The sequence below is a fragment of the Thermobia domestica genome, chromosome 9 (assembly GCF_964235325.1).
Source record: "Thermobia domestica chromosome 9, izTheDome1.hap1.1, whole genome shotgun sequence".
In the NCBI taxonomy this organism is placed as follows: Eukaryota; Metazoa; Arthropoda; class Insecta; order Zygentoma; family Lepismatidae; genus Thermobia; species Thermobia domestica.
The window spans coordinates 10,351,510-10,374,479 of NC_137462.1; the positions used below are offsets into that span (position 1 = coordinate 10,351,510).

The window sequence follows — 22,970 nt, forward strand, 5'->3', positions numbered from 1 at the left end:
GTTCTTTAAGTGCTTTTTTTGTTGTTCGTTCGCCATGTCTTCCAAGCAGGGGCGTCATTTCACACTTTGCTTGAGGGGGACAAGAGTACCACCGACATAAGACTTTCACGTTTTGTACTAGTATATTAGTAGACAATCTATTAAACTATATGTATTCCTCAAACTCTTAGGGGGGGCAATTGCTCCCTCCTGCCCCTAAATGACTCCCCTGCTTCTAAGTTCGGCAATATTGTAGGTGCACTTCTGTTGATTCACGTTTTCTTAGGCAGCTCCACGAATCGAGTAGAACTCTTCCGATGCATCACACGTGAGAAAAAGCAGTTCTTTGATTGGTATAGAGCCCAGGCTTCACGAATCACGATGGTCACCAGGGGCGGATCCAGGACCGACTTCTGGAAGTGCGGTGGGTTGTCATACTGCTACTTTTAAACTTTGGGATGGGTTTTATTTATATATATAAAATAAGATAATTACCTCTTCTAGGGGGGGGGGCAATCGCTCCCCCCTGGATCCGCCCCTGATGGTCACTATAGGTCCATAAAAGATAGATATTGTGTACATACATCTATGAGATTCGGTGGTTCATCTTGTTCCCCTCGAAGGGTGTAAAATTGCCAAAATAATAATAATAATAATAATAATAATAATAATAATAATAATAATAATAATAATAATAATACGAGTAATTTAAAGGGGACGTTATGATTCACTCATCAATTGGGGAAATGTATCATAACTTATAGTGCATTGAATGTTGTGAATGTACTTGAAAGATGGATGTTCCTCTGGTCCAATATACTCCTCTCAGATTTTAGGAACCAAACTAGGATGATATTACTTTATGGATTTGAAGTAATCTTGGTAAATGATTTATTGTGTCTCGTATGTTTAGAAACTGAAAACACGTAGTCATTCTGACGTTGTGGTGGATACTATTTCAAGGGATACTTATATATACGAACAGACAGGGACGTAGCTAAGGGGGGGGGCGGCCTCCCCAAATCTTGACCCTCTCAAATATTTATTTGAAATTATAAGTTACAAATTGTTTTTATCTGACAATTAATGAAAAAATTATCAACAGTAAACTGAAATTATTCATACTTCTAAGGATTGTTATTTTTTTAATCCATTTTATAGGTTATTCCTTAAATGTTAAGTGACCGGGCTTTCGGGGCCGGGTGCCATCTTCGTTAATATTGCGAGGATCTTCCAGCCCTTAGAGTGATTCCAGCTTTATAGTTACCTTGAGGTACTAAGGGTTAAAAATCTATTCGAATGCACTTTTTGTAACCGACTAAGACAAAACAGATAGGTCGATTAGACTCAGAGGCTAGGAGGTATTGAATGTAGATTTTCTTTCTTACTTTTATTATGTTCAACAACAATTCTGGCAAAACAGAGAATAGAATTTGTCAGTTATTTAGATATTTATCTGTGTTGGCAACACTGTTGGTGAGCGGGAAAGAGTCCGCAAATTATCGGAAGTGCACTGTATATATATAGTGGCGGATCCAGGATATGTTCAAGGGAGGGGCTTAACCATAGTTTGTCGCTTTATCCAGTGTATTGAAGCCCATTTTCTCCAGTGTATACCTGATCGTCAAGGGGGGATTTATAGCTCCTATAGCCCCCTTTTATCCGCGCCAGTATATATATATTGTGTGTGTTATTCTATTTGCAAATATGCCCCCCCCCAAACTCAGAAGTCTGGCTACGTCCCTGCGAACAGAGTCGCATCTACCGTATGTGCAACACGTACAATTGCATAGAGCGGCAAAATCTGTCATAACTGTATAATTTAAAATAAATATTTCTAGTTGGAAACATACTTCATGATGATGGTAATTAAATTTACTAAGCTGACCTTCTATTTGAATACTGCACTCATAAATCATGTTTAGGTCGCATTAGTTTAAGGTCACATGAACAATGCTAAAGCAAATGGTGAAACAAATCCCAGCATGAATTGCTTGATTGTTGTCAACTACATGAACGCAATTCTCGAACAGTAGCAAACACCTGTTCCATTTAGTTAGTTATCACAGTTTTTATATGAAAACTAGTCTTGTCTTTGTCACAAACAAGTTGCTTATCATTGAAAGTGGAAACAGTTTTTTTTTTTAACTTTTTAACAGATGTAGAAGAAAGATGAAGAAATAAAGATTAATAGAAAGGCTAAAAAAAACAAAAACAAAAAAATCGGTGAGGTTCTGAGAATATGATTCAAAACCTTCGATTTGAATCATAACACACTCTATGAAATAGAGGAAACTTTTTTCATGAAATAATATTTTCTGCGACGGAACGATCCACTATTTGCAGAGCAAAATAAGATATTAAAAACCAACTATCTCGATATTACTCTCGTACTGAATTATTTGCTATTTGGATTTGAATTTTCCTGGAGGAATCAATTTTATTCGCATTCTGGCATTGATTTCGGAGAAGAATAATTTGAAAAGGGGTAAACTGAAGTCCAAAGAAGATGCTCGAAAGCTTGTTCACAAACGAGATGTCCCTGCTCCTTCACGTGTGCAGCCACATCGAATCTGCTGTCGACGAGAAAGAGAATTGGCGAACTTGAAATACAAGAAGCATCCTGGATCCCGGAAAAAATAGGTCGATGTCAGTTTTTAGATGCTGTTTCATATGCATCTTCCGGCACATTTCCTTCCTCCTTCCCAATCATAGGTGACCCAAAAGGATAGAATCCAATAATTAACTGGTTCATATTAACTTTGCCGTCTTCAATAACTTAAACTATTTTTAATGGAAAAACTTTTTATTACAAAATGTTTGTATTCTGAATACATTTCTATTGTTTTTTTCCACCAATAAATCAAAGTTTAAAAAAATGGTAGTACCATAATAATATTTTAAACCTCATAAGATTGTTTAATTAACCAATCTTAACTATTAAAAATTCCATAGTGTCGTTTTCCTAAGGAGATCGACCCATCTTTTAACTTAAACTATTAGAAATACAAATCACTGAACACAACAACGTTTGTTTTTTTTTATTTTAAAATACTAACTGTGTAACAGTTTCGCCAATTAACTGAACATATTGGCTTCATCAGACATTCTGAAGCCAATCGCCAACTAACTGAACATACTGGCTTCCTAGTGTCCGAATGAAGCAAATATGTCCAGTTAATTGGCGAAACTGATACACAGTTAGTATTTTAAAATAAAAAAACAAACGTTGCTGTGTTCAGTGATTTGTATTTCTAATAGTTTAAGTTAAAAGATGGGTGCGATCTCCTTAGGAAAACGACACTATGGAATTTCTAATAGTTAAGATTGGTTAATTAAACAATCTTATGAGGTTAAAATATTATTACGGTACTACCATTTTTTAATACTTTGATTCATTGGCGGAAAAACAATAGAAATGTATTCGGAATACAAGCATTTTGTAATAAAAAGTTCTTCTATTAAAAATAGTTTTTTTATTGTAATAACCCCCAAAATAAGCAAAATTGGTGAAAAACAAGAATCAAAAATGTTACGTATGGAAGGGGTGAGGGGTTCAGCCTTGCGTTACGAAGAGCAACAAGGGGGAGGGAGGGGGTGAAATTGGTCAAAAATGGCGTTACGTAATATGTGAACAGCCCTTAAGAAGCAATAAAGTAGGACAAGAAAAGTGAACACACTTTATCGCTCATGTTTCACCTACCTTTCCCATCAGCTCAGGTTATTACACTTACTTGGCTACTATTCATTAACACTACAAGCATAGTGTATCTAATCCTGTTGGTAGTAAAGAGGGTAAAAGTAATATATTTTGATAAAAATCGGGAATAAAGATGGTCGGTACCCACATAGCACAAGTACGTCCACGGGATGTCCGAGACTGAGCCCGCTACGGACGACGGGACATCCCCGGATTATCCAAATGTGCTCCCGGGACATCCACAGGATTTCCGCGGGAGATCCAGATGTTCGCTAATATCCCGGGATACGGGATGTTCAACGGGACCACGAAGGGATGTCTGTTGGTTTTCCCTCGGACCTTCTGTCCCATCTGGGACGTCCCGTGGACATCCTACATGGAAATCCTTCAGGACGCCCCATGCAGGACGTCCATGGGATGTCTTCTCATTGTCCCGATAATCCCGGGAACCGAATGGGATGATTGGGATCAAAATGGGACATCTCAGGGACGTAGTGTGCTATGTGGGTATAGAGGGGTTTGAAATTCATTGCTGTTAGGGAAATATTTCCTCAAAAAAAAAAAAGTCAGTGAAAGGGGGTTTCATTGTAAAGTTCGAGTTCTGAAGGAAATATTTTGCAAAGAACATCGGCATCAGCTACAGTCGTTGTTTTAACACTGATAACATGTTTACACTATTCTCAAATGTAAGTAGAAATATGTGGAATGGTGGATTTTGTTTCCGATTTAACTTTTATTTATTTAATATATTTTCATTTCAGAACTTTATGCTTAAAATCAATCATGACGAATCTACTGAATATGCCTCCTCAGAGGTTTACCTACGAAGAATGGTACCTGAACACAAAGCTCCGCAGGAAGAATGCTCAGGACCAACAACAACTGGCAGAGAGCGTGATGGAAGAGACCAACAGAGTTTGTGACGAAACCCACGAAATAACGAACACAAATGCTCAAGAAAGTAACGCTAAAATTCAGGCGAGGATTAATGAAATCGTCTATTTTAAGGATGAAATTGAGAAACAACGGAAGGAGACAGTGAAGGAAATTGACGAACTGACAGATGCCAAAGAAAAGCTAGTTGCAGCTCTCAAAGGTTTAGGCGACACCAATATTGAAATTGGAAAGCAATGTTTAGCTTGGAGGTAAAATGCCCTCGATCAGATATGTGTAGTGGGAGAAAGCTGTCGTATATAGTGTCCCAGAATTCTTTTCCTGATTACAAATCTTTTCAGAAGGCATAAAATATGACACACAGACAAATACTTTCTATCTTGAATTGCGTGTAAGATATTCAAATTCTTGCGTACATACGTACTGTTATTTTGTTTATTACAGGACCCAGTGACTTAACAACAGCAGCATCGGACACCACTTGCAGAAACATGTACTCAAACGTGGAGAAAACCTAATGCGTCCTCTGATATCACGAGACGCAGTCACCAAAAACAGTCTAGAGACAATTCCAGACGGCATACCGTAGACAACTACAAGATACTAAAAGCATGAAGATGTGGTATATTTAAGTTTAAGGAAACAGACAGCGTCAGTGATCTTCCTAGAACAGGCAGGCCTAGACCCGTGCGCAGACGATTCAGACAGTGAGAGACGCCTTCTTGAGAAGTTCCAACAAGTCATATGAGTTATAGATTCCTAAGGCATCAGTGGACCGCATTCTACATAAACATCTTTTTCGTGTGTACAAAATCCAGATCGTGCAGTCCCTACAACCAACGGATTACAGTGTTCACTATGACTTTGCTGTTGCCATGCTGTCTGAGATTGAGAAAGATGTTGACTATATGAAACGTGTCCTTTTCTCGCATTTGAACGGTGTTGTCAATCGACACAATGCTAGGATCTGGGGATACGAGAATCCCCACGCTGTATTTGAGACCGTGAGAGACAGCCCTAAGCTGGACGTGTAGTGCCATCTTATGTACAATAAAATCATAGGACCTTTTTTCTTCAGTGAAAAGACGATTATAGCGAATACCTATCTTGATATGTTGCAGTTATTTCTTGTGCCACAGATTCAGGACATTCCGGACTTCGTTTTCCAATAAGGTGGTGCGCCACCTCATTGGGGGTTAGATGTCCGTGCCTATTTGGATACAATATTTTCGGGAAGATAGATCGGACGTGATAATTCCATTAACTAGCCTCCGCGATCACCGGACATAACACCACTGTATTCCTTCCTTTGGGGTTATGTCAAGGACCAGGATTACCAAACACCAGTGAATGACATCGCAACATTACGACACAGAATTACTGAAGTCATAACATCCATCCCTCACTCAACGTTGACCAACACTGGATGGAATTGGAATATCGCCTGCATGTCCTTCGGGCAACGAAAGGATCACACGTAGAAATTTGTTAATTGTGTACAAAAAATTGAATATATTAAATGCTATTCAAAATAAAAGGTATTTGTCTACGATTCATATTATATGAACTTTTGTAATCAGGGAAAGAATTCTGGGACATTCTTATATATAACCATGGGTGTCTCTGGTAGGGGGACGTGTCCCCCCAATATTTTGAAGTACAAAATATTTAATATTTTGTTCTAATTTTAATTTATTTACTAACGACAGAATAACATAAATATTAATAATTATATTTGTTTTGAATATAATTTTGAGCTTGTGAAACGCTTGATATACCTCAGGGGATCCGTGAAGGTAACCGGAAAGATAAGAAATAGAATCGAAGATAATAAACAGGTTGGGCTTGGTAGTACCATTTAAATCATTTTCTTTGATGTCCCCCCAAATTTTATATGCCAGAGACGCCAGTGTATAAAACTAATGTTCTATTGCAGAAGTAAGAGAATATCTCAAAGAAAGGGGAAAATTTAGCATTACTGTACATGACGAGATCTTGAAGATTTTGAAATATGACGTAGGTTTTGCTTTATACATGGACACTGGCGCCGAGTTTTCCAGATTCCATTGGGACACTTATTAATATTGTGATCACTTTAACTGTGTGTATGTATGCACGCGTGTGCACACATATATATTGATTTAACGGGGAGATGAGAATTGATGGAATGTGATGGTACCCGTCATTCCAATATGATTTTATATGCATTCTTCTAAATTAGGTATCTAGCTGAACGTCTTGAACGTTTTTAACTCCCAAGAAATTCGGCTTTGATCTTGATGGTGCGAACATTTTTGATCACTGTGTCGCGTCATTTTTCATTCGGTGTTCATGGTACAAGTTAATGGTTTGTTTTGAACATTTCCTGAATGTTGATAATGTTCATTTTGTGAAGTGTAATACATACATCCCATAGAAGGTTGATCTCTGCACCTCCCGGACACGTATTTTCTGTCGCCCTTCTGTTACACATGGTGAGCCATTAGCAGCTAATATTTTGCCTGTCATTATTGTTTACATTACACTTTCAAATGAGCCTTACTAGAGATTGTACTTCCGATCTCGCACTCAAGGAGTTCCTTGTTTAGATCCAAGCCACATGCTTAGAAGTTCGGTGACCAAACTTCGGGAGGTGATTCCTGTAAAATGAAAGAAAAATGTTCCTATAAACACCGCTCAAAAGAGGCATATTCCTGCTTACAACCATTTCAATTATTGAGCGTTTTGCGATCAACTTTGATTGACAAGTATGTAAGATTTGTAAGTATGAATGGCACATATGTACATGAGCCCCTGTAATAGACCAAGTGTGCATAAAGTATATACAAATGGCACTTAAAGTGTTAGCAGTTAACGGAAATAAACAATCATTCTAAAAATAAGTGAGCACGAAAATTCACATCGTGTTTTAAAATATTGTATTAACACTTTCCAGATCCGGGGTTTTTCGGCTATTTTTTAGACTTTCAGTCAAGCAGCTACTGCATTGTCACTATTTATCCTAGGATCATGGTTCATACCTCATTCTCTTCAGAATAGAGCTGGCTTTCAAATGGTACCACTTGCATGCTCATACCATATACCAGGTGCGGGGAAAATTATGTCAAAGGGAAAATTTCGGAGGGAAATTTTTTTCCTCGCACTTTGGGCCCCTCTGGTGCGGCCCGGTGTGAACGTAGCCATCTAAAAAAATCTGATAAATAGTACTTGGTATATTGAATGTGTCTGCCAAATTTCAAGTTTCTATCCTGAATACCAAGGGCGGGAGAAATTTTATCAAGAATTTCCACCATGCCCCAAATTACCGTAAAACACCATGATCTCAAGTAAAAAATTTCCTGAGACATCCCTAATTACCCTAGGGTCATGTTTCGCCCATCATTCTCTTCAGAATAGAACTGCCTTTAGCCCCTCTGTACCCCCTGTTTTAACGCAGAAATCTGAAAAAAAAAATCTGATAAATACTACTCGGTGGACTGAATGTTTGTGCAAAACTTCAATCTTCTAGTGCAAAAATAAGCCCGCCAAAAATACTTTACATAAATCCCCCCCAAAAATATTACACGAAAATATATATTTTAGAATTATGACGTCATCACCTCCTATGTCTCGACGCAGGAAGGTGTGAAACCATACGTAATGTCTTCTACAATGCCTCTGGACTTGAAAAACAAAAAACAAAAAAAAAAAAAAAAAAAAGGACGAAAAAGCTCAAATAGAAGAGTTATAACGCAATGTACCATGAAACACCCCGTATGGCACAGTTTGTACCATGGGATCCCCAAAGGGTTAAGCATTATAATAATGACAACAGTAATAATAGGTGAATGGTGACCTAATCGTGTCAGATCAAAAGGTTCTGAGTTGGTGCAGAAATATTAAAGTAAATTCAGTTTTACTGCATCGTTGGATCATATACATAATATTGGATATATCAATCAGCAAGTTTAATTACATGTTCCAGTCTAAATTATAAAACTCGTGAATAGTACATGAGGTGTGTTCAAAAAGAAATCGAACTTTTGAAATAGCGCGCCAACCGACGGGAGCGCTCTGCGACTACTGAGCGCACCTAGCGGCAAGTTTAAACCACAAACTGCCATTTGCCTTCTTTCGTCTGTCATTGACCATTAGTCGCCGAGCCCACAGCCACTGAAGTGAGGACGTACACAAGCAGTTGGTCGGATTAATGATGCAATGACAGTGAAAGAGCTTGCAGAACAAGAGATGTGTGTGAAATTTTGCTACGAACTTGGGAAAACATTTACAGAGATATTTTAATTGCTTTTCAATTCATTCGGGATCTCCTCATCCAAAGTAAAGCACGCATGAGTCGGTCAAAGAGAAATGTGATGTTGGTTGTGTTTTTTTGATTGGGAAATCGTTGTCCATCATGAATTTGTATGAAGAAGTAAACAAATAGTTGTACAAAATATTTTAGTGCAGTTGAGGGATGTTGTGCGTTGGAAGAGACCTTAATGATGCGAAAACCAAACCTGGATGGTGTCTGCATCTTATTTTGAGTAATAAACTTAATTCTAAACAGAGATATACTGCTTTATAGCTGACAGTTCAAAACTGCAAATATATTTGCACCAAGGGGATACACTTGGAAAGAGCGGTGCTACTCTTACCTCGTTCCAATTGGGATGAAAGTTAAAAATAATGGAAAAACTTTTGAAATCTTTTCGATCTTTTGAAATCTGTTCTCTAATGGCTTAAGAGTTCAGACATCATTGAGATAGTTTTACTTCCTGTTGTAAAAGTATTTTTGAAGCTTTTTATTGTATTGTAAATCTCGTATCGTATTGTATTGTAAATTTTACAAAAAAACATGCAGAGTATCTTAAAATTGACGTTTTGATTAAAACTGAAAGTTTGTACACCTGTGTTATGCTTCATGAAGTTTGAAAAAGCTGCGTTATTTCGTTTAATTTATTCGTGTCAACTTTTGACGAGGATATTGTTGCTCCGGAAGTATTTCTTAAACTGCTACTTACTCTACAGAATGTTTCTACACAACACCGACAATGTTTAGGAGGTAATTCCTGACACCAAGATAAGACAAAAAAATTAAGGACCAACCTGGGTGCAGATATGCGTAATTTTAGAGTTATAGACTACCGAAAAGATAAAGAGATGAACTTTAAGGGAATATAGCTCCAATACTATGGGGCCTACCGTAGTCGGATGAAGACTTCACTTATGTGCGCTATCCAAAAATGAATGATTCATAATGCTGTGTTCTCGCGCAACTGTTTTTATACAGAAAGTTTAACTACGAGCACTCACAAACTCCTCTATAAAAATTGTTGCGGAAGTACCGCAGGATTTTGAAACATATATTTTTGGATAGGGCACATACTAGTTTCGGAATGAAGTCTTGACCCGACTACGCTAGGTTCTATAGTATTGAAACTATGGACATTTAAAGTTTATTTTTTCATGTTTTCGGCAGCCTATATCTCCGAAACGATGGATTTCTGCACCGAGGTTGGTCTGGTGTCAGGAATCGCCTTTCAAATGTCGGTGTTGTTTTGAAACACTCTGTATATGTTTTTTCTTCTTCTGATATGCAAGAAGATATCTTCATTGCTTAAAGACAACTTTAATAACTTTGTAAGCCTCTCCGCTTCCAAAACAGGATAATTTGAACATAGAACATTTATACATTGAATATTCCATCTTTGCTTATCAAAATAACAGTGTTCCACTATTTCCACAACATTCACATCCAAAACAAAGATGACAGCCACCTTATATTCAATGTCTAGTGTTCTATAGTTAAGAAACAACGATGGTATTGAATTTAAGTTATGCATAATACAAGAAAAAAACTAATGTAAAATAATTAGAAATTCAGAAATAAACTCGGAGAAATAACAGGCGCGTCTAAATTGACAGGAATAAAGTTAACGAAATATTGCAGTTTTTTTTTTTTCAAACGTCACGATGCACTATTGAGCTAAACAAGCTTTAAACTTTTACAATACAAAATAATACATCAAAATGCATACCGTAACATGCAAAATTATAGTATTATTATAAGTTAACATTATTTTGTACTTCCTTTTCTCTTAGAGAAACACGATTAGGAATTGATCTGGTTCAGGACGACGTTGAGTCCGAAATGCATAAGGAAATCGAAGCTCTGCAAGGAGCCCGAAACATCCTCCGAAGAACGTTAGAACAAGTGAAAGAACAGCTTCGTCTTCTCCGCTCCACTTTGTATTTTCTAGATAAGGATAACGAAGACAAGAATATTGCTTTGAACATTGACAAGTACTGCCTCACTCTTAAAGACAATCGACTGGGACTAAGTACCTATCATGGAAGTACTCCGCTTAATGTAAGGTATATCCACTTTAACAAATAACTTAAGATATGTATGTGTACAGTCCGCAGCAAAAAACCTGCAACATGAATATATAAGTTTATTGTGAAACGACAAAGTCTTTCGCTCAAAAATAAGTGTGCAGGGGAGGACGCCGACGTTTCTCCTGGCTTGATTCGTGCCACTTAGACGTTGATTCCCACCACTGTTAGGATCACAATAAACTGCACTGTTAGGATCACACTGTAGGCGTAGGTTCACGATAAACTTACATGCTTATGTTGCAGGTTTTTTGCTGCTGGCTGTACGTATTGACATGTTTTGTATGTTTTAATTTTAACAATTATACAGGGTGTTTCAAATCAACACCGATAATGTTTAACCACTTGACACCAAGATAAGACAAAAAGTATAGACCAACCTGGGTGTACAAATGCTTCCTTTCGGAGTTACAGGCTACCGAAAACATGAAAAAAATTAGCTTTAAAGGTCCATAGCTCCAAAACTATGGGACCTGCCGTAGTCGGATCAGGACTTCACCTAGGAATTGTAATATGTCCGCTATTCAAAAATACATCTTTCAGAATCCTGCGGTTCTTCCGCAACAATTTTTATAGGAGTTTGGCTACGGGCATATAACTTGAAGTACTTACCAACTACCTCTATAAAAGTTGTTGCGGAAAAATCGCAGTATTCTGAAACTTGGATGTTTGGATAGGGAACATATTAGTTTCTAGGTGAAGTCTTAATCCGACTACGGTAGGTTCCATAGTTTTGGAGCTATGGACCTTTAAAGTTCATTTTTTCATGTTTTCGGTAGCCTATAACTCCGAAAAGATGCATTTGTACAACCAGGTTGGTCTATACTTTTTGTCTTATCTTGGTGTCAGGAATCACCTCCCATACGCTGTCAGTGTTGTTTTGAAACATACTGTATTTAATGATGGATTTTCAAGAGGGAGTGATAGGGCAGGTATTTTTATTCTTTTATAATCTCGCTACTCTTGAGCATTTTTGTAGTTTGTCACTCAAAATTGCTTCACTTTTTAAGACTTCCTGGCATTTCATAGAGGATACATTCTTATAAAAATTAATTGTTTTCTTTTTGAATATGAAATTTCGTGTATGCAGTTGTTGATTTGGTAGTCAGACTTTCCATTTGTTTCCGAGCCTTTTATCTAGAAGCAGATTAAGAATTACAGGACATTAAGGGAGTCTAAACACAGAGATATTGTCATATATATGCTTTCAAAACATTTAAAAGGAAACCTATATAGGGTGGTAGCTAACTCCACCGACAAACTTTGGGAGGTGATACCTTATATGAAATGAAAGAAAAAAGTTCTTGTAAACATAGGTCAAAAAACGTCTCATTTCAGAGTTATGAACTGCCATAAATTCGAAAAATCATGTTTCGAAACGCCCTGCCTTAGAAACTATAGGACCTATAACAAGCGGTTTAAGAAATTACACAGGAACTAGTATGCGAACTATCTAAATATCCATATTTTACCATCCTCTGTTATCGGCGAAACGAACGCGTTATTAGTACTTAAAGGAGTATCCCTATACCTCAATTTCCTTTTTACAGTTCGTTCCGTTATCGGCGAAACGAACGCGTTATTAGTACTTAAAGGAGTATCCCTATACCTCAATTTCCTTTTTACAGTTCGTTTCGCCGATAGCGGAGGATGGTAAAATATGGATATTTAGATAGTTCGCATACTAGTTCCTGTGTAATTTCTTAAACCGCTTGTTATAGGTCCTATAGTTTCTAAGGCAGGGCGTTTCGAAACATGATTTTTCGAATTTATGGCAGTTCATAACTCTGAAATGAGACGTTTTTTGACCTATGTTTACAAGAACTTTTTTCTTTCATTTCATATAAGGTATCACCTCCCAAAGTTTGTCGGTGGAGTCACCTACCACCCTATATATATATATATATATATATATATATATATATATATATATATATATATATATATATATATGAAGAAAATTCTCCTTATATAAAGCACCCAATAACTCGTAATACTTGCATACGGTTTCAACCTCCTTTGGTGCCACTGGTGAAGTATCGCTACTAAACAAATGACATGAAGGAAGAAATCTCCCTTCCGAGTAATATTGACAACCATTAGCAGAAAAATCAATCTTGATGTCCATCATAAACTCTCATTTCCTGGAATCGAATCAGGGGATCCTCGCACTAGAGGTGAGCGCTCTAGCACTTTCTGCCACTAAGGTATCATGTCCTCTTTTGCTGATTGTAGACATAATTCATTATGAATGCAACACTACCTGTAAAGTTTTATGAGTTAATCGCACGTAAAATTATTCCTATTGTAAATAAGGAATACGCGTCTTTTTATTTGCTTATGACTAAAGTTCCTATTTGAAGACATTTTATACCGAGAACACGAACAACGGGAGGGAATTTTGATAAAGAGGACACCAAGTCGCTATGTTTTAAATGTATCATCCTGATGGTCGTTTGGTGGGGCTGGTTCTTTTTTTTTATTATTTATTTGTATTTCAGTAAAATCACGTACGAAGAATGGGAAGATTTTACAACAAAGAACCTGGAAAATACATGTAAGGAAATCAACAACGCTCGCGTCCTGAAATCGTACATCAACATGGTGATCAAGCAGGCCACCGAGGATTTGAAAGACCAATACAACCTTACAAATGCTGCCTTTGACAAGAGAATTCAAGAAACTAAAAGCGAAAAGGAGAAATTAGAAAAAGAACATGCTGAGGTATGTATATTCATTTGTATATCGTCCAAAGATCATTGTGGGTTTTGACACATATAAGCCGCAACTAGCTTAAAAAGTCTTTCGCATACGAAAGTCACAACTAGCCTAAAAGTTTTTTTAATATATATATATATATATATATATATATATATATATATATATATATATATATATATATATATATATATATATATATATATATATATATATCTTTAGCATGTATAATCTGCAATTAGCCTAAAAGTAATTTAACTCTTTCACATGTATAACCGGTAACTAGCCTAAAACTAGTTCAAGTATTTCGCGTGTATAAGCTGTAACTAGCCCAAAACCATTTTTAAGTCTTGCCGGCGTGAAAACAGCTGAAAATGAAAATACCAGCTACACTTGCAGTATTAAGCATTCTAATTAATTTCCGAGCATTCTAATTAATTCTTCTGCTTGATATACTTTCTTTAAAATAAATAAATAAAACGTACTAACTACTTGCATTTAATTGAATGGCAGGCATAATAACTGGGGATGGAGAACATCCGTCATCCGGTAATTTCAGCCGCGTATTATGCACGGAAATTATCCGCATAATCCGCGTTTCAAACTTACAATAGATATATTTTGAACGTGGCAAATGGTAATTTAAGGTTTGCCAGTGAAGTTGGAGATTCTTCGTTCAGTGTGCACTTGAATAATACAATGAACATCATAGAGTGGTTGCCATTGAACACGTTAAAGATTGAAGCGTATTTTCCTAAAGTTGTAGATCTTTGCTATACTACTTAGTGAGGATAACTATTGTGAATGTTGAAGATATCTATGACTGAATGTGGGTGACGCTAAAAGAATGCAAGGGATACCTTTATCGCGCCTTAAATTTTATTCACGCGCGCTTTTCTCCAATTGAATTTCAAACAATATATATGGACTCATGATTTTTATGTTACGGAATGTGACAATTTCATTCCCGGAAGCGTGCGACTTATAACACACACCCATTTGCATGTGAACGTTTTCTGACCTGATCAACTGGGTTGCCAAACCAGTTGGTTGTCTTCCCGAGATAACACATGTGTGTCTTGTTGGCGGAACTGCACGATGCGCTAGGTATTCGTAAGTGCCTAGTCCAGAAATCTATTCCGAAATTTTACCAACTGTTTTATTCCTCTGACTTAGCACCATGCGAAAGCTGAAAGCTGCCTGCAAAAGACACAACCTTGGTCACATCGAGTGCCCGATCACAAACGTATAGAAGATGAATCCCAAGGAATATTTCCAACAATGGTACAGTGGTCTGGCAACCACTGTTATATACGTAAGCAAATACTTCTTTCCAGAGGGTTCCTGTAATTGATTTTGTTTTTATCAGTATTGCATCCCTGGTAAATTTAGATAAACTAACATTTCTGAATATTTAACCTACTTAATCTACCGTAATTATTATGGATAATTAATATGTTACTTCGAATTACAGGTTGTGAAGAAAGTACAAGAAATGATGAATAGCATAACTCGAATCGAAAAGGAAATCGCTGACAAAGAGAGCTATATGGCGTTGGCGCACATGAGGCTGGGTCACAGAGCGCAAAGACCAGGAATTGAGCTTAACAAGTAAGGATATATACTTATTAATATGAAAGTTCAGAAAATTATGAATTTTGTTTATAATCTCAGAAAACTCAACAGCAGTTCGTTTTTAACGTCTTGGTGCACTGAGGAAACAAACAAACAAACAAAACACAGACACACACACACAAAAATTGAAATACTCGTTTGTAACTTCTACTATTGTACTATTATTTCAATCGCTTGCTGTGATCTTTATCTAATATATATGACATAAAAAGAACGATAAAGTAGGTAGAACATGGATATCAAAGAATATATTGTAGCTATCTTTAATTTGTCAATTTACACAGCTCATTAAACCTTTCAGGAATCGTTGATAAGATACAAAAGTAATTACAACTATTCCACTACAACTTCAGTTCATGAAACTGTGTGTACGTTTAAGCAGATAATGACTAAATAATTGCTGTTAAAACTAGAATAAAAGAATTTATTGATGATTCTGGAAAGATCAGCGCGGGTGCCTAAATATGTAGGCACTGCCTTTGTTTTTTTTTTAACCCATGAACTCTATGTAAAAATAAATATTTTACATAAAAATCCACCTATACGAAAAATATTGTTTTCTCTGTTTCTTGCGCTCCTGTTCCTGGCCGGAATCCCCTCTGATATTCTTGTAGGTTACTTTCAATTTCTTGTCTTGGTCTAGTTTCCAGTACTCGTGAGTGAACTTTCGACAGTATACTCAGCAGCGGTATTCTTTTATAGGTTTTGCATTCCTTGTTATCATCTTTCTTGAAGATTGGGATTAAGAACTCCACTTCCCGGTCCTCAACTTTTTTTTTTTTTTTTTTTTTTTTTTTTTAATGCCCTCTGCATAATCTATAGGAGCTTGTCTTCTGCTTTCTGTCCTATATATTTAGTTATTTCTGGAGTTGTAGCATCATGCCCTGCCGCTCTTTCCATTTTCATTTTTCTTATTGCCTTTGTTAGTTCTCCTTTTGTAACGTTTTGGAAAGTCGTCTCTGTGATTTCTTGTGAGTCTGCTGTTTCTTCTTATTCTTGTTGTTCTTGGTGATTGGCTTGTAGCAGTTCTTGGAAATAATTCTTCCATCTTTTCATTATTGCTTCTGGTTCTGTCAATATTTTACCTTCCGCGTCTTTTATGAATTAAAAAAAAAAAAAACATTCATTTTCTGTCCTCATATATATATATATATATATATATATATATATATATATATATATTTTTAACTTTGTAGAATATATTTTTTTAGTTAATTTCAGTTATAATGTTCGTTGTATCTTTGTAGTTCTCACTCTTTTTATTAACAGTGGTCTAGTTTATGTACCCTTCGTAATGGTTCGTCTTAAGTATGCAATTCAAAAAGAGAAAATTAACCATTTTATGATGTTGGTAATAATCTACAATAAAAATTTACAAGCTACTTATAATTCTTTTAACATTAATATAATTAATCTTTTTATTTAATAGGGATGAAGCTGAACAAAAAATACTTACCGAAATAGCTGATCTGCAAGAGTCGGTTCAGAAATTGCAAGAACGCATGGCAGAAGTAAGTATGGCCGTTAAAAATGTAATAGTGTCCAAAATTATTATATACTATAAACAACTGAACTACTTCTCTAGCATAGTATCAAGGATAATCATCTTGCACAATCAGTCAAAAGTGAATTCTCTGTGAATTTATTTCCTTTATAATTATCGAATGATTTCGCGTGGGCCCTATTTCTCAAAACTACCAGTCTTGTAATATGTTTTTAACAAGTGAATTATAGTAGAAATATTACAGAGTGAAATATAAGTAGCAGTCATGTCTAATACTAATGGTAATGCCTCTAATTTGCCATGATTTTATGGTATATGTACAATTATTCAACATTTGATTTTTTTAAAAAAAGCTATACACCAGTATTACAGGACTAGTTATTTTGAGAAATAGGCCCCCATTTAAAGCACTAACTTCCTTAACACCTATCCTACTATTTAGACAATCTTGATAGTTATTTTATTTATTTATTTATGTTGATTCCTCTTCGTATATTAGTCGTTTAGTAGAGTATTTTGTTTTTTCCTCAAAAGTTTTATTATTATTATTATTGTTATAATCTAGTTTTAAAAAATATATCCTAGAAGCTCCTGGCAAGCTAAAAGGCTTGGGTTAGGTTAAAATTTTTCAGAGCTCGAGGCAAGTTAAACGGCTTGGGTTACGTTAAAATATTTGAGCTCCAGGCAAACTAAAAGGCTTGGGTTAGGTTAAAATTTTTCAGAGCTCAAGGCAAGTTAAACGGCTTGGGTTACGTTAAAATATTTGAGCTCCAGGCAAACTAAAAGGCTTGGGTTAGGTTAACATTTTTCAGAGCTCAAGGCAAGTTAAACGGTTTGGATAACGTTAAAATATCTGAACTCCAGGCAAGCTAAAAGGCTTGGGTTACGTTAAAAATTTTCAGAGCTCCAGGTATGCAAAAACGCTTGAGTTACGTTAAAAATTTTCAGAGCTTCAGGCAAATTAAACAGATTGCCTTAGGTTAAAATATTTTAGCTCCAGGCAAACTAAAAGGCCTGGGCTAGGTTAAAAATTTCAGAGCTCTAGGCAAGTTAAATGGCTTGGATTAGGTTAAAATATTTGAGCTTCAGGCAAACTAAATGGCTTGGGTTAGGTTAAAATTTTTCAGAGCTCCAGGCAAGTTAACAGCTTGGGTTAGGTAAAATATTTTCAGAGCTCCAGGCAAGTTAAACGGATTGGCTTACAAGAGAAGTTCGGGAGTAAGCACTCGTCTGCAGAGAAACTCATATTGTCATTTGAAGGACTAATTCACACTGATTATAACAAGCTAATAAAATTCCTGTACGGTTGAGAACTATTCGAGAGATTCAACGTTAAATGCACGATTTGTACAACCATTTGATGTGTTTGGATTCCGACCAATCAAAGATTATATAGTAGGAGATCTGTACATAGTATGAAAATTCCTCATTCGGACCAATGATATACCAACGAAACAATCAAATAAAGTTCGTGTCCATGCTAATGAATCAGTTCTGATTACCGCGATACACTGGATTGTTTTAGTTTGCGTCCCACAAGGCAGGTTACCGAACAAATTATATACCTGTCGAATTTGCTTTTTGCTTTGGTTATGCGAACTGTTCCCTTGACGGATGCAACGCACACGGTGCAAGGAAGTATTTTGCCTGCGTCATTTCTTCATAGGACAGAGGAACAGTGATTAATTTTCATCTCTAACCTATCATTATTGTGAACAGTATAATGACTAATTTTAACTAACAAAACCGTTAGTTATTGCAAAACAGTTTCTGTTACCTCCGATAGATTTCAATTCGTGTGTTAATATTCGTTGCTAACAATGTTGTACTTAACGCGTATAAAAATGCGCATATACTCATTTCTTCCTATAAACTTCCAAGTTGAATCTCTCGAACAGTTCTCAACCATACAGGAACTTTATTAGCTTGTTGTAATCAGCATGAATTGGCCCTTCAAATGGCATGCTTAGTTTCTCTACAGCCGAGTGCTTACTCCCGAACTTCACTTGTTAGGTTAAAATATTTGAGGTCCAGGCAAGCTAAAAGGCTTGGATTAGGTTAAAATTTTTCAGAGCTCCCGGTAATCTAAAAAGGCTTGGGTAGGTTAAAATTTTTCAGAGCTCTTGTAGCAATGCTTAAAGTTTTATGTATTTTTTTTTGTACCAGTGGCGCTGGGTTTATTTATAAATAAAAAGCACATTAATATTTATAAATATAATCACGTGCAAAATTACAATACGCAACCCTTTAATCAGTAGTTCCCAATGTTCCAGGCGGCCCTGTTGGAAGGCTGGTTTGCAAATCCTTATAATGGACAGTTATATTGTGCTAAAAGTCGTTTGTCATTGTTGGATATAATTTAAACATACGGACACTCAACTCATTATATAATAATATGAGTGCATCATTTATCTTAAACTAATACATAAAAGCACTGAAATTTTTCAACATGCAAATATCGACAGGGGGGATATTGTTCGGCATACTTCGTAATACCACCAGATTAACAGTGTTGATAAGCAAACATACACATTTTGTTTTCTACTGAGTATTCAGTAAAGTTTAAATACAGTGTTAAATTGAATTCAATAATCCCATACTTATTGCTGGCAAACTGTAAACCAAACAGCGATGCTAAAGTTGAGCTGAGGGAAGAATAAAATAAATGACTATTCAGGGGTGTCAGATATTCTAAATACGGGACTAGATAGAAACAATTAACACACAGATCATTTGATGAATGTGGTTGAGGTTAATTGGTTAATTGATTGAGAAGGTTAAAATGTCATTTAACCACATTAGTGCCACATCCGTTATTTTCGTAGTGGGCTTCTACTCAAGAAAGATTTCTAGCAAACTTGGCAGGACGAATAACTAGGAGATGAATTACTTGCATAACAATTTTAGTACAATTCGTTCAAAGCGTTCCTGAGGAATTTAAAATAGACGGACAACATGATGTTAACGAGTGCGCTACTAAAACCCAATAGACGTTAATAGCACCTCATTTATCAATGTTCACTCTCTTCAACCAGGAGAGACCCGGGATCGATTCCCGGCAGGAGCTAATGTGGTTCGGATTCCACGTTCAGTAGGTTCATGTTCTCATATAGCCTTGCTGCTGAACGGAACGCTAAAATCAAAATAAACTTAATTCTCTTCAAACAGCTAGATTTCTAAATCTATTATAAATTCAACCCATGTTTCTTGGATTACTCCCAGATGCGTACATGTCAAAATCCTTCCCAGATGCGTAAAAGTGCCATGGGCGATGACATGGCAAATATTGACATTGATAAAAGATTTCCCACTTCCGTACATGTTTAATAGCTGACACTCTTTCTGTGCATTTTTAACAATTTTGAGCAGAGGAGGATAAGGAATTGCATGCTCAAGGAAATACGAAAAGATACATGCATGCTTTCTACAATGTTGTAAGTTTTTTTTTTTCCGACTCAACTTTTCAAGCTGAATTCAAATTCGACTAATGCACCCCCGAAATGTTACACAAGTCGGCTCTTATAAAGAGTCTTCGTCAAACTAGTATCTGGATCTTGGTCCATGTGCAGTAGGTCGTTTACCGTTGTTACCATCACCTATATGTAATTCTTATCAATATATTTATACACGATTTACAGTTTATGACAACTTATGAATATATGAAAGTGCAACCAAACATCATCTTACTTTCTTTCTGCTTTTACCTTGCAAGCTGAGATACTTTCTGTCGTAAGCATGGTCACTTGTCCTAGCTTCTAGCTTGCGAAAACGGACTAATTCGATGACATGAGGATTTTGCTTGGTTAGCAGTATTTAATCTATTATTCCAATCCTCTGCGGGATTATTTGTTCTATGGCGTTTTTCATGACAGTTTCACATGCTTACTGGGACTGTAGAATTTTCTAGCTATTGGTCAACGAAAGTCATAGAACTGTTCAAGCCTAGGAGATATCTTGAATAGACAGCCAACAACTGTTGACCATTTCTCACGGAAGAAAAGCTAATGACGCACACATTCGAACCTGAAGTCTGTATCATCATTGTTTTTGTAGTCTCTATCTAAGCTCAAATCGTGTATCTTACACCAAAGACAATGGTTAAAGTGAAAATTGCACCCACTTATGGTAGCTGAAGGGAAAATTGTTCTAAAAGAATTTATTACTGCTTCCTTGAAGTCTACCATTACAACTTCAGGATTCCAATTCAGAACTTCTTTCTTTATCAGCGAGAAGAACCTTTCATATGTATATACTTTTTCTTGTTCGGGAGAAGGCCAAAAACTACTAAAATCACATTAGTTTCCTCTATTGCACTTCCAATATCTGCATGAATTACAAAAATTTGGGAGAAAAGTTTGCTCAATAAAGAATGTCGTGTTGGCGTGCTAGGTAGTCTGCAAAATGAAACTATTCAAAGACTCTTATTCGCTATGGCTGCTACTCGAAACGAAACCTTTTAGTTCCATGTCCCCCTCTGCTCAAAAACTAACAAAAATTCACAGAAATAGTGCTAGCTATTGAACCTGTACGGAAATGGGAATTTTTTATCTCGCTTTTAAATCATAACATTTCATTGCATCTGGCACTTGTACGGAACTGGGAAGGATTTTGACATGTACGGAAGTGAGGACACCGTTTCTTGAAAACGCTTATGCCATGTAAGGGGTAGCTGGGATCTCTGGAGTTGTCCTGGAATCCAGCTCTCTTTGAGGTGAAATTGTGTGGAGGGGAACGGTACATACTAAAAGGGTTGATTCTGCACGATATTAGAGCACCTGCCAACTTACGGGATTTAAGTCCCAGTAGTGGTTTGCAGTCCATGTTTATAGTAGGTTTTGCAGAAGACGTAAAACTCAAAAATCACGTCATGTATCATTTTCTGTTATCTTTGTGCAACTAAAATTATTCAAAGAATCATTCGAATAAATTGATCGAACCATTGCAGGAATTTTACAGGTCAACAGGATGACTCTGAAGTCTTGAACCAAAAGAACTGATGAACAGCGTATTATCTTAATGCAAAACTTGCTGCTCATGTCCGCCACAATTCTCAAAGCACTTCCGCAAACGTTCCGCCATGCTTCTTTGAATTCTATGCATCATGTATTGATGCACAAAGTGCAACGGTTATCCTCCTCTGGAAAGGGTTCAGCTTTTGGATTTTCACAGTATACACCAGACATTTCAAAATACCTCATATGGCAATCATGGGATTGAGGTCAACAGATGGTGATATTCATTCTCACCTTACCCAGAATCAGGGAAACGTAATCCAACCAACGTCTTATCCCTATCAGTTTCATGCTTTATATGCAATTCCATGAGTACTATAAATTTGCTCTCAAAAAGAAATTTTATATTTTTTAAAAATATATATAGGTACGCTTCAATTTTTGTTTATTTCAGTCGGAAGCAAGTCTTCGGTATCTGCTTCGAAACCAAGTGCAACTGGAAGAAGATATCAACATAAAACTTCAGTCTCTGCATATTGACGAGGTTCTGTGTATGAATGCGCGGCAAAAAATGACCTTCCACGAAGTGTAATCTTCACGGTTTTAACTTACCTCAAAATCACAATCCAATTACAATGATCTGATTATATTGAGTAATAAAAATATAGTCGAATAATAAAACAGTCACAATCTTAAGTCTGCACTCAAATTAGAAGTGATACTTGTGTTTATACAATGTGATCACACTGCTCTGTACTTAAGGTGTCAAATCAAGAATGTGTGTCTTGTACTGTGATACTTTTTTCATGTGAGTTTGTAAAAATGCGTGTTTTGAATTCTTTATACCGAAAATTTGTACATTTATATACATCTATATATATGTATATCTTTCATGTGCAGTTTTTTTTTCTATAATATTTTATACACACATTTTTCGATCTCTGATTTTATGATGATTCATATAATTCTAATAACAATAAAAATTTTTAATTTAATATTTGCACATAATTGTGCTTTCTTGTTATTTTCTGATAGATTTTTTTAAAATCTATTTTGAGTCTCCCATATGAAGGGTAAGGGGAAAAAAAGAAGGAATGTTACAAAACTGCATTTTCGAGAAAACTGCGATTTAGTATTGAAAACCGCGTAAGAAGAATAGGGTTAGTTACATATTTTGCCCCTTTTTACATCTACGTATGCGTGGCATATACAG

The 22,970-nt window shown here is 36.1% G+C and overlaps 1 protein-coding gene across 2 annotated transcripts in view; it reads left to right on the forward strand.

Annotated features, from left to right (window-relative positions):
• Tektin-C (Tektin C) overlaps nucleotides 1-22,741 on the forward strand; it is a 52,450-nt gene extending 29,709 nt beyond the window's left edge. Inside the window, exons 2-7 of one of the 2 annotated variants that reach the window (XM_081770595.1) lie at nucleotides 4,441-4,824; nucleotides 10,655-10,927; nucleotides 13,450-13,672; nucleotides 15,141-15,277; nucleotides 16,731-16,812; nucleotides 22,212-22,740. In XM_081770595.1, the coding sequence (XP_081626721.1) occupies nucleotides 4,463-4,824; nucleotides 10,655-10,927; nucleotides 13,450-13,672; nucleotides 15,141-15,277; nucleotides 16,731-16,812; nucleotides 22,212-22,349 (1,215 nt within the window). In that variant the 5' untranslated portion in view covers nucleotides 4,441-4,462 and the 3' untranslated portion in view covers nucleotides 22,350-22,740. Of the gene's footprint in view, nucleotides 1-4,440; nucleotides 4,825-10,654; nucleotides 10,928-13,449; nucleotides 13,673-15,140; nucleotides 15,278-16,730; nucleotides 16,813-22,211 lie in introns of both variants that reach the window. The other variant, XM_081770596.1, reaches the window with a different exon arrangement.
• The last annotated feature ends 229 nt before the right edge of the window (nucleotides 22,742-22,970 follow it).